At 37.4% G+C, this 18042-nt stretch overlaps 1 protein-coding gene across 2 annotated transcripts in view; it reads right to left on the reverse strand.

The window, feature by feature from the left end:
* Positions 1–233: 233 nt before the first annotated feature.
* The window catches only part of PPP2CB (protein phosphatase 2 catalytic subunit beta), a 31541-nt gene continuing 13732 nt past the window's right edge, over positions 234–18042 (reverse strand). The window contains exons 1-7 of one of the 2 annotated variants that reach the window (XM_068532053.1): positions 15152–15233; positions 11761–11970; positions 9728–9901; positions 7894–7983; positions 7620–7781; positions 5632–5750; positions 234–1038 (exon numbers count right to left, since the gene is read on the reverse strand). In XM_068532053.1, the coding sequence (XP_068388154.1) occupies positions 966–1038; positions 5632–5750; positions 7620–7781; positions 7894–7983; positions 9728–9901; positions 11761–11877 (735 nt within the window). In that variant the 5' untranslated portion in view covers positions 11878–11970; positions 15152–15233 and the 3' untranslated portion in view covers positions 234–965. Of the gene's footprint in view, positions 1039–5631; positions 5751–7619; positions 7782–7893; positions 7984–9727; positions 9902–11760; positions 11971–15151; positions 15234–18042 lie in introns of those variants that run through there. The other variant, XM_068532052.1, reaches the window with a different exon arrangement.

The raw sequence follows: 18042 nt of genomic DNA on the forward strand, positions 1-18042 counted from the left end.
TCTAGATCAAAAGGTAAAGATAAAATAACATTTTGGTTTTTAAAAATATTCTACCCAGCCATATGATAGCCTACAGTTTTTAGCATATCATCCATAGTTTAAAATGTGAATAATACAAGTTACCTAATGAAATGATGTTTAGAAATAAGAATCTCTTTTATGGCCTAAAAGTCATCAGGTAGTCTTAAAAATTTTTTTCTTCTGAAAATAAGTCCTAAACAAAGAACACTACATTTAAAGTACCTCAACACAACTGTTTATTACAGGTCAAGAGATCTCATGTGAAGTTACAAAAGAGTAAACCTTTCATTTAAAGTGTACCACAGTAAATCAACATGTTTTTGTTTAAAATGGAAAGTTTATTTGCTCAGTACACCAAATAGAATGCAAGCACTGTCATGACAAATATACAGAAATATGCAGATCAACATAAAATAGTAATTTAGTTTAAAGGAAGGGAAATCTCTTTAAATGTTATGACAACGTACTCCCAAGAATCTTTTTTTCAGTTAATTATACATTTCAATAAAATACACGGTAATGAATTAAGTGGAAGTTAGCTTGTGAATTTTTCTTAAAAATAAAAATCCAACCCTATTAATCCATGCCAGTTAAACACTCTAACTAAAATTTCCAAGTAAGTGCAAAAGGAGATGGAGTTAGTTACCTTTTTTGCTTGAACAGTCCCAAGGAAAATGGTTAACTACAAACACAGCAGGCAAACTGTTAAGACCGACTGATCTAGAACATAGTGTTGAACTAATTTCAGTCTCAAGTTGTGCTAAATGCTCATCATTAGTATGGCACAGTTTGGTCCATGATATGGTTTAATGCCAAGACAGATCCCAATTTGTTACAGAAACACAGAGATTACTGTTGCTTTTTTTTGTTTTGTTTCTAAATATATATATTTTAAAAAGCCAGGTATACTTCCACATACAAAGGCAGGTTTTCCCGGGAGGAATTTACAGAAAGTAGTCTGGCGTGCGCCGGGTCACATGAGGCTCTCCACGGCGAGGTGCTGGGTCAAACTGAAGGCTATAAATAGCAAAAAAGAAAGCAAATGGTTAAAGGATTTGACGCTGCAGGCAAACGAATCAATAAAGAACAAGACACCGAGGTAGAAAGAGCAGTCCTCGTCTCCCACCTTTTCTGTGTTGTTTATGGCTGGAATGACCCTGGGTAGGTCAGTGCAGGTGTTCTCTTTCATAGAACTATCTCACAGAGCTACGGTGAAGATTCAGGCAGACAAGACGTCTGGTTCATGTCTGGCATAAATGGTTTGTAGTATTACTATCAGTTGAATAGAAGTAAAGAGAGCAGACATGCTTGTTTTAGATTTTAGAGGAAAAGCCTTCAGTCTTTCACTATTAAGAATGATGTAATTAGCTGTGGGGTTTCTGTAGATGACATTTATCAGGATGAGAAAGTTCCCTTCTTTGACTAGTTGAGTACAGCTGACCCTTGAACGACACGGGGTCGGGGTCCCGACCCTCTGCAGTTAAAAATCCGAGTATAACTTATAGCCAAGCCCTCCGTATACGCGGTTCCTCCCTACCTGTGGTTCCCAAGCCCCTGTAGTGCTGTAGTGTTTAGAGTACTAAAAAAAAAATCCACATACAAGTGGACTCACGCAGTTCAAACCCATGTTGTTCAAGGGTCAACTGTGCTTTTATTGTGAAAGGGTGCTGGATTCTGACAAATACTTTTTCTGGCCTTAATGAGATCATGTGGTTTTTGTCCTTTATTAATATGGTTTATTACAAGAACTGATTTTCATATTTTGAACCAACTTCGCATTCCTAGGCTAAATCCCACTTGGTCCGTGTATAATTTTTTTTATATACTGCTGGATTTGGTTAATATTTTGTTGCAGATTTTTGCGTCTATATACATAAAGAGTATTGATCTGTAGTTTTCTTACAATGTCTTTGATTTTGGTATTAGGGTAATATAATCTTTAAAGAATTGGTTGGGAAGTAATCCCTCCTCTTCTGTTTTTTTGTAGGTCTTTGTGAAGGACTGGTGTTAATTCCTTTTTAAACATTTGGTCAATTCACCAGCGAAGCCAACTGGGCCTGGGCTTTTCTTTGTAGGAAGTTTTAAAATTATTAATTTAATTTCTTCATTTGTTACAGGTTTATTCAGATTTTCTATTTCTAACTGAGTCAGTTTTGGTAGTTTTTCTTTTTGTCTTTCTAGGAATTTGTCCAGTTTATCCAAGTTACCTAATTTGCTGCCATATAGTTATTGTATTCCCTTATAATTCTTCTTCTTTCAGTAAGGCTGAAGTAAGTGGGGATTTTGGTAATGTGAGTCTTCACTCTTTTTTTTTCTTGGCCAGCCTAGTTATTTATGGCTTTTCAATTTTGTCAAAAAGAGACAACTTTTGGTTCCGTTGGCTTTCTCTACTATTTTTCTACTATTTCATTTTATTTCCACTGCTAATTTTATTTCCTTCCCTATGCTTGCACTGAGTTTAGTTTGCTCTTCTTTTTCTAGGTCCTTAAGGTGTACAGTTAGGTTATGGAGGCTGGAAGTTGGAGACCAGGGTGCCAGCATGGGTGAGTACTGGTGAGAGCCCTCTTCTGGGTTACAGATTGTCAACTTCTAATTCTATCTGATTTTTAATACAGGCATTTACAGCTATATAAATTTCCCTGCAAACACTGCTTTCACTGTATCCCACAGGTTTTGGTACACTGTGTTTTCATTTTCACTCATCTCAAAGTATTTTCTCATTTCCCTGGTGATTTCTTCTTTGACCCCCCCCCCCAAAGGTTATTTAGGAGTGTCTTAATTTGTACCTATTTATACATTTTCCAGTTTTTCTTTTGTTATTGATTTCTGATTTCATCCCACAGTGTTTGGAGAATATACTTTGCATGACTCCAATCTTCTTAAATTTTCTAAGGCTTGGGGTTTATAGCCAAGCACATGGTCAGTGTTGGAGAATGTTCCATGGCGACTGAGAAGACTCTGTGTCCTGCTGTTGCCGAGTGGAGTGTTCTGCAGCTGTCGGGTAAAGGTGTAGTGTTTTTCAAGCCTTCTACCTCCTTGCTGATCTTCTGTCTAGTTCTGTTATTGCAAGTGGCATAATAAAGTCTCCAACTATTTTTGTTTGTCCGTTTCTTCCTTCAATTCTGTTCATTTCTGCTCCATATATTCTAGGGCTCCACTGTTAAGTGCATATGTTTATGACATATTTTCCTAATAGTCTGACTCTTTATCATTGTGAAGTGTTCTTCTTTATTTCTAGTTACAGTTTTTGTTTTGATATCTGTTTGGTCTGGTACTAGTATGTCCAGTCCAGCACTATTATGGTTACTATTTGCATGATGTATCTTTTCTCACCATTTTTAACCTATTTGTGTTTTTGAATCTAAATTATGTTTCCTGTAGACATTATAAAGCTAGATATTTAAAAAAACACCAACTTGATAATTTCTGCCCTTTGATTGCATTGTGTTGATGACTCATTCAGTGTTATTGATATGACTAGATTTATACCTGCCATTTTCTTTTTTTTTAAAGATGCCTTTCTTTGTTTATTGGTTCCTGCTTTAACTGCTTTCTTTTTAGTAAAATATTATTTTCTAACATAGTATTTAAATTCCTTTAATAACTTTACAATTATTTTTCTTTTTTAGTGGTTGCTCTGGAACTTAGAATACACAACTTATGAAATTCTACTTCAGATTTATAAATTCTGGTGATTTAAGAGGTATTTACTCCTAGATAGCATATAGCTCCTTTCCATTTCCATTCCCCGTTTTTGGTATTGATGTTATACACAGTATATGTTACAAACCCCCAAAATTATTATATAATACTTTTTAATATAATTACTATCTTATATACTCTTATGACCCTAAGGAAGCTGAGAGAGAAGGGGAGTGAGTGTATATTTATAGATTTTTGTTAAATAACCTTCTCATTTTTATTTTCTTCATATTCTTCCTTTAATTCAAATTACCATCTGGTGTCACTTCCTTGCTTTAGTACAGCTTTGTTCCCACCCACCTCCTCTGTGCTGTTACTATCAAATCTACAACTGCATTTCTATATATTGTTTCTTTTAAGTTCAGTTATACTACAAATATATCCTTATTGTGTCATGCAACTGGTTTTTAAATCACTTAAGAAGGTGCAATTCTACCATCTTCTACTATTACTACCTTGTGTGTGCAGTTGACTTACTGCCTGGTATCATCTGCTTTCAGCCTGAAGTCCTCCCTCTAGTATATCTTGTACGGCAGGTCTGCCAGCACTGAATTCCCTCAGTTTGTTTATCTGGCTATGCCCTTCTTTTGCGTTCATTCTGAAGTTGTGCTGGACATGACCTTGGTGTTTTACTTTCAGCACTTTGAGTATGTTTCATTGCCTTTCTGAGGAAATGTCAGCTGATTATTCAATGAGGTTCCCTTTTGTAAGTCATTTTTCTCTTACTGCCTTCAAGATTATTCCTTTTAGACTCTCAACATTTTGACCAGGATGTGTCTGACTGCTCCTGTGTGGGTACAGCCTAATATACGTGCACAGCCGTCTTGTCTCCCAGAGTTGACTGTGATGATCTCAGGAAAGCTCTTCTTCACTATCTCTTTCCCTGGTTTTACCTGTTAAAGTTCTCCTTGCTCTCCTCTTTTGCTTGCTGCTACTAGTATCATGGGAGCTATGAGAGCCTTCTTCATTGGTCTCCACCATAATACCCACTGTCTTCAACAAAATACTTAGGCTTGCAATTCTCGACCCTCTGTTCTAAGTAAGGTCAGCCCCCTCAGGCAGAGGTAAGGAACTTTTTGTTCTGCATCTCTCTCTGAACAGAACTTCTATGCCACTGTTCCAGAGTTGCAGGCAGGTATGATGGCCCACTTCTTAGTGACCACCCCTGTTCTAGAGTAGGCACTGAGGCAAGAACTGGGGATACAGCATTCCCTGCCTGCCACACATGACTGGAACAGAGCCTCCACCCGAGGAGCCAGGGAGGGGAGGGAGTCTCAGCCTGACCGACTGCACCCACTGGGAGCAGAGCTTCTGTAACCCTGAACGGGGACAGGTGAGACACGCTGGCACCTGCCCCCCCAGGGGGAGAGACCACAGCCCCGGACGGGGACAGGTGAGATACGCTGGCACCTGCCCCCCCAGGGGGAGAGACCACAGCCCTGGACGGGGACAGGTGAGATACGCTGGCACCTGCCCCCCCAGGGGGAGAGACCACAGCCCTGGACTGGAGACTGGGGACTGGGGGAGGGGAGAAGCCCCATCTTCTTGACCATACCCACCCAGGACAGAATGACTGCAGTGTCGTTTCTGTACAGGGGACCTGGAAACAGGAGGGAACACTTGTGACTCAAATTCCACAGACTCTGGTGTTATACTGAGAGTTAGCAGATCCAGAATAAGTGTTTCTGTATTTGCTGTATACATTTAGGACAAATTCCAAACACTTGAAACAATTATTTAAAGTAACGTTTTCCAGTCCAGTGTTTGTTCCTACTGGGGAGAGGGTTTGCCATGTTCCTCACTCCGCTATTCCAGAAGCAAAACTCCTCTACCTCTAACTTGAATAATCCACATTGCAATTTTCCTTCTGAAAGTGATTACATACAATTAAAATTTAAAGCTACTTACAAGGAATACTTCAAAGTGTCATCTAATTCCATGATAGCAGCCTGGTTCCCACAACGGTAACAGTAATTCGGTGCACTGAAAATGGTAACCACATTCCGATCGTGACACCAATTGTATCCCTGCAGCATTAAAAAAAAAAAAAAAAAATCAGTATTTCACCATAAAATCATAATGTTGACATAGCTAAGTTTAGAAAACTAAACTCAAAAGTTACGAGTATTCTCTGTGGAAATGCAGTCTTCTGTGTTACCTTATGTGGTGTCCATCTTTAATATGTACATCTGCACTGAGATTCAGCTATGGAGCTCAGTAACTGTTTTTCTGCTTAATCTATGCTTGAGATCGTGGCTAGGATGTATATTCAGATTTCTCCCACAATGATGGAAGATGTCTCAATTCTTCCTCATAAATTATGTCAATTTTTGCTTTATGTACTTTGACTCTATTACTAGGTAAATAAAAATTTAGAATTATTCTCTCCTATATAACTGGGCCACTTTTCATCAGCAAAGACCTCTTTGTATTTCTAAATATACTACCGTCTTACAGCCTTTTCTGACTCATATTATTAACTATATTTTGGATAATTATCTAATTGATATACTAATACACCATTTTCCATCCCTCTATTTCTAGTCTGGGGTATCATTATGTTTTAGATAAATCCAAAATAATGGGTGAATTTTTTGATTATTTATCCAATGTGAGACTCTCAGTATTTTAGGGAAGTAAAAATTTTTATCCATTCACATTCCTTATGGTTATAATGAGGTTTATCTTTACTGTACAAATCTATGTTCTTTATTACCATGCTGTTACCCCTTCTGCCTCTGTTGGGTTAGTGAAATTTTCTCTAACATCTTGAAGCTACTCCCTACTGGTTTGGAAGGATTATATTCTATTTATATTCCTTTAATGTTTAAAAAATAGTAACATCATGGTAGAGAAATGTGGCAGGCACCACCTTAACTAAGTGATCCAAATTAGTTAATAGCACTAGCGCTGGGAAAGATCTCATGACCTGATACGATGTGCTGAGAAGGACACATCATCATACTGTGATATGCCCGCCAAAAGTGCATATCCCGAATCATAAGGAAACATCAGCCAAACCACAAATGAAGGCTATTTCTACAAAATAAAATTGCTTGTAATCTTCAAAAATGCCAAGATTATGCAAAACAAAGGAAATCTGAGGAATTTCCACATCCAAGGGGACTGAATACAGCATGATACTGGATGAGATTATAGGTGAACACACAATTAAATTTTGCTATAAAAAAAATTTTGCTATAAAGGACATTGGTGAGATAATAAAAATTTGACTAAAGCGTTTATAGACTTAAAAATTTTTTTTATTATTTCATTTTTTTGGCCGTGCTGCGAGGCTTGTGGGATCTTAGTTCCCTGACCAGGGATCAAACTTGTGCCCCCTGCAGTGGAAGCACGGAGTCTTTAACCACTGGACCGCCAGGGAATTCCCTGAATAAAGCACTTAGATAATGGTACTATATCAATGAAAATTTCCTGACCCTGATAACTATACTGTGGTTATTTAGGAGAAAGTCCTTATTTTTATAAAACACACATGGAAATTTGGATGTAAAGGAGGATCTCACCTGCAACTGACATTCAAACAGTTAAAGAAAAAAAGTAATGTGTGAGGGGAAAGGGGAATAGGAAGGGAGAAAGAATGATAAAGCAAATATTAAAATATTTATATTTGAGGAATCTGAGTGTAGGACAGAAAGGAATTTTTTGTTACCATTTTTTTGCAATTTTTCTTGAAGTCTAAATTAATTTCAAAAGTGAGATATAATTTTGCTCTGGCCAACTAGTACTTTCCCTACTTGCTAAAATCAGCCAAGTTTTTTCTCCTTTCATTTAGGTAATGGGGAGGAATGTTTCTGACATTCTAAGTCATGAAGCTTTATTAGAGAGACATTTATTTGAAACAGAGATCATCATCCTATAGGAAAAGGACATACCTCCATTACAAGTTGGTGAGCACGAGAAACCAGTGTGAGACCATTGGCATGGTTAAATGTTTCAGAAATATCTTGTCCAAATGTGTAGCCAGCGCCGCGTGGTGAAATACCCCACCCACCACGATCATCTGGATCTGACCATAACAGATCACACATTGGGCCCTGGCAAAGAAAATGAAGTATGCGATGTAAGTTATGAGTGCTCATATTTAACTAATCTAGGGTTACCACAATGTGGTTATATTTCTTTCTTTTTCATTAAAACTAAGTTTACCTCATGTGGAACTTCTTGTAAGCGATCCAGGGCTCTTATATGATCCAGTGTATCTATGGATGGGGAGAGGCCACCATGGAGGCAGAATATCTGTTTATGAATTTAAAAAGAAAATGGATTTGTTTTATTAAATGCTAAAAGTTAATGGAGAGTAAATAATGGTTACCAATGTCAATCCTAGTCGCTTTTCTTTTCAAAATAGCATTTAATAATATTCACAGTGGAAAATGTATAATACACAATGGAAAAAAACAAAAAATGCACGACCAGAGAGCTGTTAACATTTAAATATACTTCTTCTTTTTTCTTTATAATCCTAGGTATTTTATATAGTGTATTTCCACTTTCCCTAGAATGCGATTTCCGTGCTTGTGACCCACGATTAACTTTTTCTGTTGGTTACTGCTGACAATATAAAAATTTAAAATTTCTCTTACAGCAAAGACCCTACTGATTCCTGTTATTGGTTGTAATAGTTTTTCAGTTTTCTAAGAGTTTTCTGAGTACATAATCATGTTGTTTGCAAAAATATTTTTGTTATTTTGTTCTCAATGTTTATACCTTTTAATTATTTTTATTGCTCAGTGCACTGGCTAGGACTTCCAAAAACAAAATTGAATAATAAGATTTCTTTGGGGGAGGAGGGGAGGGGAGAGATACTACTCCCAGGTCCATTCTCCAGGGATTCTAAGTCAGAGATAATAAAGTTTTAGAGGGCATTTTTCTCCTGATTTTGAGGAGAAGGTTTCTGATGCTTTGCTGATAAGTATAGTCAGTGTAAGTTTCTTCATCCAATTAGTGTTATTTTACTCCTTAATTGAGTTTTAAATAAAGATACAGGACTTTGTTCAAATGGTTTTGGTCTGATTTCATTCTACTGTGCTTGCCATGTCTGGTTTGGCATTGGGGTTATACTGGCCTTACAGAGTGAGTTTTGAAGCTCTCCACCTCTTCCTAAGCTTTCAAACTCAGAAATGTTATGTTCCTTAAAGGTTTGGTAGAATTTGCCTATAAAATACCTAGACCTGATTACTCTCCAATTTCTTCTTAGTCTGATGGTCTATTTACATTGGTCTGATTTCTTCAAAACAATTTAATAATTAATATTCTGCTATAATAAATTTCATCTATGTTTTCAAGTTTATTGGAATAAAGCTGCAACTGTTTTTGTGATTTGTTAAGTACCTCCATACTTAGAGTAATGCCTTATTTCTCATTCCCAGTGTTTTATGTGACCTCCCTCTCTTTTTCTAGATCAGTTTTGACTATTATATTTCTTTAATAGACTTCTCAAAAACTGCTTTGGGCCATATTGATCAACTATGTATTTTTGGTATCTATTTCTGGTTTTATTTTTAATTAACCCAAGTTTATTTTACTGTTTCATTCTTTGAATTAAATGTAATTTATAAATAAATGCATTTCCTTGCATTTCATCCCTTACTTACATCTAAAAGTTTTGGTTTACACTATACTTCCACTTGGTCATTTAGAAATGACTTCTATTTTATGAGTGTTAGCAGAAGACTGTGAAAGTTCCCAAGGAGGTAGATTTGTCCTACTACTCAGAATCAGAAACTGTCACTTAACACATGGTGTATAAATAGATGTATCAATAGATGGAAAGGGAAGCAGGAAGATGGAGAGGATGAAAGGAAGAACTTGCCGATCTCAACGTGTATAAAACTTACCCAGTTCCCTGTTCTGAAACTTTAAGTATAAGGGAAAGAGGCAGAAAAGGCCAAGGAGATGCAGAAAGAATGTCATGTCAATCTAGACCCTAAATTACTAATAGAAAATCTTTTCCTACTTTTATCTGTCCCCACATACATACCTGTCCATCTACTAAAGCTGTAAGTGGCAGATAGTCAAACAGATCTGTAAAGTATTTCCAAACATTGGCATTCCCATACTTTCGCAGACATTCATCATAAAAGCCATATACTTGGGTAATTTGTCGGCTTTCGTGGTTTCCTCTCAATATTGTAATACGTTCTGGATAACGCACCTGAAGGAAAAGGAAAAGGAAAAGAAACCCATGGAAGTATTTTTACTAGTGTTGTTATGCTAAGCACATTAACCTCTGACCCATTTCTTTAAATGGTCCTCAGTCTGCTAGTACATTAAATGTAAATTCTTTTTCAGAATAAAAAATTTTCTCATTCATCACCAGGTCCTCTTGATTAACCTTTGAAATATTTCCTTATGGCTATCCTTCTTCATACTATGTATCCATACTCCCCTCACTGGAATCCTTATTAACTGGTAACTATTTTATTATAATAAAATCATATCTGACTCTTTGTCTCTAATATCTTTTTCATACTCAAATTATCACTAGTCTTCTTAGTCTTTCCAGAACACTATGACTTTTTAATGCTCCACGGACACAGAAGAGATCTGGACCCAAGACAAACTCTCTACAGACTAACTTCTCCCTCCCTTTTATTTCCCACAGAAGAATGTATTTGTAAACAGAACACAAAAACAGGCCCTGCCTGACTAGAGATGAAGATGGTGAGGTGTAGGAAGGGAATGAATAACTTTTTTTATAGATCTTTGTTATGCTTTAGTTCACTTCCTAGAACCTGTATATTTTACAGTATTATGTTGAAAACCAACTTTTTATGATGTACATGTATTGTGAAAAATTCATAAATAATTAAATATTTGACAATTTTGGGGAAAACAAGAAATTTTAGACATGTCAAAAAAAAAAAAACAAAAAAAAAACCAGGCCCTGCCAAATGTGGGCAAGATTTCAAATGTATTTATATAGTTTCCTTTCCATAACAGAACATAGAGACATACTTTATGGCATACTTTTTGGTTAGCAATGTGTCTGGTAAGTATAAAAAAGCATCAGACTCTGCAAACCAAAAAGCTGCAAATGCATACTTCACACGTATTCACTAAGCATCCATTATGTGTCCAGCACTAAGCACAGCGTTCAAATCTAGTACCAGGTCCACACAAATATAATACATGAATTCTGCTGGTTAGGGACTAACTTCACTTAAGGAAGTATGAGAAACAAGGCAATAAACCACTATGTAACATAAATAAGGGATGGGAGAATACATTTTATGATAATTTAGAGTAGAAGGAGTAAAGCTAAGGTGATTGAAGGCTTCATGGAAGAAGTAGGACTTGAGCTGAGTCTTGGCAGAAGGGGTAAGAAATCAGAGACAGAGTAATCGTTTGGGGAAATCAGGTAAATATTTGGAGATAGCCAGAGCACTGAAATACTCTGATTTGAGGCAAAGAGTTTATGCTACCAACTACTAGCAGCAGATTCAGGCTAGACAGTAGAGGACCAGCCAAGGAGTGTGAGCTCGATTCTGCAGGTAACACAGAATCATTGAAGAGTTGGGAACAGTGAAGTAACAAGATGAATGTTAAAAGAGAGATTTAATCTGGCAGCATATGCCAGGTAGATCTGGAGGGGTCAGATCTTGGAGGCAGAAATATTAGCTACCACACTACTGCACTAATTAAAGTGTGAAGTGATTAAGATATGCACTGTATGATAGTAAAAATAAAAAGACACAGGAATAACAGATTTTGCAAGGCAAGAATTTTTTAAAAACTTACTAGTTGACTATATATGAGGGATAAGTTGACTAAAAATGATTCCAAGACTTCAGCTATGGATTACCTACAACAATAATTTACCAGAAGTAGGCAGGAGAGGTTTAATGTATCGTTTTCATGTCTCTCTCTCAAAAGATGTAAAATGAACTATTATTTTAAGGGGCTATAAAGTGAATGGATCATAAACTAGAACATCTGATATGCAATGCCGCCACTCTTGCCTTTTGCTGATCAAAGCTTGAAAAAAAAAAAAAAAAACTTCATTAACCATACCTTTAATGCCACAAGAAGAGTCACAGTCTCCACAGAATAATAACCTCTGTCTACATAGTCACCCATGAATAGATAGTTTGTATCTGGTGATTTCCCACCGATTCTAAAGAGTTCCATAAGATCATGGAATTGACCATGCACATCTCCACAGACGGTAACAGGACAACGGACCTCTTGCACATTTGATTCTTTTGTTAAAATTTCCTTAGCCTGTTAAAAAAAATGAAATCAACAATTAAAAAAAATTCTATCACAAATTTGAAGGCATCATTTCTTGTCCATTAAAACAAAATCTGGAGGAAAAAACCACCTGAAATGTGTATTATAAAATCATAAAACTAAAACCACAACAAGATACCACTTTACACCTACTAGGATGGCTAAATAAAAAAGAATTACAAGTGCTTTTGAGGATGTAGAGAAACTGGAACTTTCACACAGTGTTGGTGAAAATCTAAAATGGTACAACTGCTGTGGAAAACAGTCTGACAGTTCCTCAAGGTGTTAAACATAGAATTACCATGTGATTCAGCAATTCCATCCCTAGATATATACTTAAGAGAAATGAAAACTTAAGTTTACACATGTTCATGGCAGCATTACAATAGCCAAAAAGTGGAAACCACCTAAATGTCCATTAACTAATGAACAGACAAATATGGTATTATTCAATGGACTATTATTTAATAATAAAAAGAAAAAAATGACGTACTGACACATGCTATAACTTTGAAAACATAGTAAGTGAAAGAAGACAGTCACAAATGGTCATATATTGTATGACTCCATTTACGTGAATTGTTTAGAACAGACAAATCTACAGAGACAGAAGATTAGAGTTGCCTAGGGCCGAGGGGTAATAACTAAGGGGCATGGGATTTCTATGCCTATTCTCATACCCTATAGACAGGAATGCACATCTTTGGAAAGCTAACAAAATGTAAACTGATCTGAGGCAAAGACTGCCTAACCTCAATATCCACTATCCCTTTCCTTCTCAATAATTAAACTAATTGTATTCAATCAGATAGCCATGCTCCGAGCTGAAAAACTACATTTCCCAGCTGTCTTAGTTCAGGCTGCCGTAACAAATAACAGACTAGGTGGCTTAAACAACAGAAATTTATTCCTCACAGTTCTGAAGATTGAGAAGCCCAAGATCAAGGTGCCGGTTGATTCGATTCCTGGTGAGGACCCTCATCCTGGTTTGCAGAGGGACACCTTCTTGCTGTGGACGCCTTCTTCACATGGTATTAAGAGAGAGAGGTCATCTCTCTAGCGTCTCTTCTGATAAAGGGCACTAATACCATTCATGAGGGCTCTACCCTCATGACCTAATTACCTACCAAAGGCCCCACCTCCAAGTACCATCACACTGGGGATCAGGCATCACCTATGAATTTTGAGAAGATACAAATATTCAGTCCATAGCACCAGACTCTCATGCAACTACAAATGGCTGTAAGACTAAGTTCCGGTCAGTGTGATGTAAGGAGTGTTATGTGGGAACCAGAAAGTTTCCTTAAAGAGGGGGTGTGCCCTTCATCACTCTCCATCCTGTTTCCTAGAATGTATATGTGATGGCTGGACTCCAGGAGCCACCTCTACCATAAAGAGGGGCTGCTCCCTAGTAAGAGCAAGCAGAGTGTTGGAAGATGTGGCAGGCTGAAAAAACACACTGCAAAGAGATACTCCCTTCCTGATCACCAGAACCTGTGTATATTACCTCGTATGAAAAAGATGTGATTAAGCATCTTGGGGGAGGCACTTATCCTAGATTATCCCAATAGGCCCTAAATGTAATTACATATACCCTTGTTAGAGAGGGAGAGGGAGTTTTGAGACAGACACACGGACAGAGAAGTCCAGGTGAAGAGAGAGGCAGATTGAAGTGATGTGGCCAAGGAATGCCAGCAGTCACCAGACGCTGGAAGAGGCAAGGAACGGATTCTCTCTTAGAGCCTCCAGAGGGTGCGTGGCCCTGCTGACACCTAGGTTTTGGACTTCCAGCCCCCAGAGCTGTGAGGGATAAATGTCCGTTGTTTTAAGCTGCCCAGTTAGTGGTAATTTGTTACGGCAGACCCAGGAAACTAACACAGCAAGATGTCTGGTTTCCTGATACCTCAGTGGACTTATCACCCTGGACTGCTTATCTCCAGATTTTCCTGTACGTGGAGAAATACAAACTGCAACCTTGGTTAAGCCTTTATTATTTTGGATTTTCTGTTACACAAACCAAACCTAACACTAACTGATACATGGTTACACTACTGGACCAAGCAACTCCACTTCTAGGCATCTACACTATGAATAAAATCAGCTAAATATGTACAGATATAAGTAAAGGAACGTTTGCTTTTAAGAAAAAAAAACCAAAACTATAAACGTACACTAGATAGTTAAGAAAACAAATATGAAACATCCATAGAATGGAATACTAAGTAGACATTAAGAATGTTATAGAAGTATATTTGATATAATGAGTATTTGGTATATAAATGAAAAAGGCAAGTCACAAAACTACAAGATCACCTGTTTAACAAGAAAAACTGTCTAGGAGTTCCACACCAAGAAAACTGCTCTAACAATTTTTAGGTATGATCATGTTAGGTTCTTCAAATAACTGGTTCAGATCACAGGACCAAACTTTCACAGCAGAGTCATTCAAGTCAAGCCCAAAGCATTAATGCACTGGGGTTAAAGACAAAAAGTCCTTAATATAAGAACCAATTTATAGGGACTTCCCTGGCAGTCCAGTGGTTAAAGACTTCGCCTTCCAATGCAGGGGGTGCGGGTTCAATCCCTGGTTGGGGAGCTAGGATCCCACGTGCCTTGTGGCCAAAACACCATAAAAAACATAAAACAGAAGCGATACTGTAACAAATTCAATAAAGACTTTAGAAATGGTCCACATTAAAAAAAGAAAAAAAATCTTTAAATAAAAAACAAACCAATTTATAGAAGCCAAATCCCAAAGTTAAAAGGATGCTAGTATAACGGCTGAAGATTGAGAAAACAAGTAGCAGAGGTCTTTCAAGAGCAACAATACCTCCTGCAATAGAACTAACAACTGGAAAAAAGTCATGACAACAAGCTTAAAGTGAGTAAAATCATTTATGTCATCTGCTTAGCAAGCATCAAGTAATTTGTTTTTCAAGTCAAATGGGAGCAAATAACCAACATTTTCCAGAAATATTTAAAACAGAATCCTCTAGTCATGTAACATTAAGAATTTTTAACAAGCTAACCCTACTTAAAGAACCTACTAAAGGAAGTATTACCAAAAACAGAGGAAAGATTACTTAATATATAGTTCCCACACAGGACAAGTTAGGAGGCTGATAAACCATTCACTCTGATGTACACCATCCACCGCAATCACGTGACATACCAAAATATTCCTGAAGAGTAAGGTTCATGTATCCATGTCACATCTGTCAAGTGTCTGTTATAGGCCAGGCACCAGAGAGAAAAAGAGGAACAGGTAAACTCTCCACCTCAAACACGCTGGCTTTGATGAGCTCAAACCAAACAAAATAAAAACTTCTGTATACAGAAAGAGATAAAAGAAAAAGCCTGAGGAAATATTTACAGCACACAGGATAACAGAATAATACTGACATCTGTAGTATAAAGATATTTGTAGAATAAGTTACAATATGCCTCAAAAATAATTGATTCAGTCAATCCTAATTAAGAGGTCACATTTTTGAGAGGCCCAAGAAAACTATTTATATGAAAGCATTTGAGAATATAAAGCTCTGAATTAGCCTTCACTGTTTAAACTGTTAAACAGAAGAAGGTTTTAAACTATTTTTATAACAGTTGACTTAAAATTTAAAGTTATATTTTCTGTATTTTAAATCAAAAAGTTAATTTTTAAGTCTAGGTAGGGAGATTTTCTACACTGATGGCTTTATTAGTTCCCAAACTTGTAATAGTGACACTATGAAGTTTTGTTGAAAAACTTTTATTCACTTACTACACTGATCTCAAGTTTTAAGAGTAAAAAAGCGGTCATGAGACTAAAAAGCTTGGAAATCATTATATTAATGCATCTGTTCTGTGGACTTACATGTAAGATGAAAGATAAGGGTAAGTCGGCTCACATTACTACAAAGACATGTATCATTCACCTCAACTTGCTTTCTGTGACTATTTCGTCCTATTACACCAATCCAAAACACTGATGTTAGAATACATAAAACAAAATCCCAACGAAAGTCTGTATACACACTGTTAGAATCACAAAGAAAGTCAGTCTACCTCCAGGTTCATCTATGCCAACTGGATGCACCTAGCCCAGACTTCTAATCTGAAGTGACTCTAAGCAGTGGGGACAATGGCAAGTTCTACTCCCACACAGGTGTTCTCTCCAGCATTCTAAATCGTTGCTATGGTATGATTTTGACTGTGGCTCCAATCTCTCTTTAATTTCTGCAAAACTTCCAAGCTTGGTTCTCCAGCTTGCCTTCTGATTCTAGGCTACTAAACATTCTTCTGGCAAATGACATTTCTGCTTAAGTTAGCCTGGTAAACTTCCCAAGAGTTATGAACAGTGCAGTCCATATTTTTCTTCTCTTTGCCTATAGTTAGTTAGAATGAGATTATACACGCAGAAATCTTCCAGAAAAATGAGTTCTCCTCCCATTTGAAATCTAATTGTGTAACCCTAAGACCTATATACCCTTCAGTTTCTTCACTGAGACTAGTCTGTATCTCTCTAAAATGTGAAGTCTTACCTTCCACATGTGTAATGTGGAAATAGCTACGCTTTTCCAAATTCAAATTCTCTAAGGGTTGATTCTTAGCTGTGTGGCAAAATACAATATTTTATTATCATCATGTTACTGAAGCATCTTTTTTTCAGGGGGGAAGAGAAGACCTAAACTGTGGGTTTATTTTTCTCATGTAACAAGAAGCCTGGACGTAGGCAGCGCTGGGTTGGTGCAGCTTCTCAAGGGCCATTGGGGCAGCAGACTCTTTCCCTTCACCTTCTCTGCCATCCTTAGTAAACGGAATCACCATCTCATGGTCATAAAATGATGACGCATCTGTAGGCACTGCATCTGGTATCTTACTCCGCAAGAAGGGGCAAAAGGCCAAAGGGCACATGCCCATCTAGTCTATCCATCTCACAAAGCTTTCCCAGAATTCTCACTGGCCAGCTGAGACACATGCTCCCTGCTGCCCAATCAGTCACTGGGATGGGGCGAGAATGAGGGCAGAGCTACTACAAGGTGTAATTCCAATTAGAACTGAAGGAAATTTTAGAGATTATCAAGCATCTCCTTAAAGGTCTGGCAAACGGCCAGAAATGTCCGAGATCACAAATGAAACAGCATTTTTACCAAGTTTATTCATAAAACAGCTTCCCAATTTTGTTCAGAAAAAAAATCAAACTGAAGAGCATAAGTCATTAGAGAGTTCAACTGGACCTGATGTCTATTTTTGTGATTATTAATTAAAAAAAAAAAACTCAGCCAATGGTTCCAACTCTAAAAAGGAAACCTGCTTCATATATGAACATTATCATTACTGTCTCACTTTAAATATAGAAATAAAAAGCCCCAAGATGTAAATATTATCCAATTCAATTAAAAAAAAAAAGATTTTATTTATTTAATTTTGGCTGTGTTGGGTCTTCGTTGCTGCAGGCGGGCTCTCTCTAGTTGTGGCGATGGGGGGCTACTCTTCGTTGCTGTGTGCGGGCTTCAGTAGTTGTGGCACGTGGGCTCAGCAGTTGTGGCTCACAGGCTCTAGAGCACAAGCTCAGTAGTTGTGGCGCACGGGCTTAGTTGCTCCGCGGCATGTGGGATCTTCCCGGACCAGGGCTCGAACCCGTGTCCCCTGCATTGACAGGTGGATTCTTAACCACTGTGCCATGAGGGAAGTCCCTCAATTGTTCTTTTAAGGACATACGGTTATCTTAACCCAGCACAGGTTTTATAAAACTATGAGGATGGGTTAAGATACGTGATTTACAGTGTGTGTGTGTGTGTTTGCTTTACCATAAGACTTCCTGACCTTTTATCTACATAACAGTGAAGTACTTTGTCAGGCCAGAGCCAGTCCCCCTCCAATATTTTTATCTTTACTGTACAGATTCCTGATGTTTCTAAACACTTGATTTATAGCTCACACCCTTTATTGTAAAGTGGTCTTACTGTGAGATCACTCTGGCTTGCCTTCAAGGAAAGAATGTGCTGGACTGGCAGAAGTAAGTATACAGTTCACCTGATACTTGGAATTCTCAGTGTAAAAACCCTTGTGTGTCAGGGG

This window comes from Eschrichtius robustus, chromosome 21 (genome assembly GCF_028021215.1).
Source record: "Eschrichtius robustus isolate mEscRob2 chromosome 21, mEscRob2.pri, whole genome shotgun sequence".
Lineage (NCBI taxonomy): Eukaryota > Metazoa > Chordata > Mammalia > Artiodactyla > Eschrichtiidae > Eschrichtius > Eschrichtius robustus.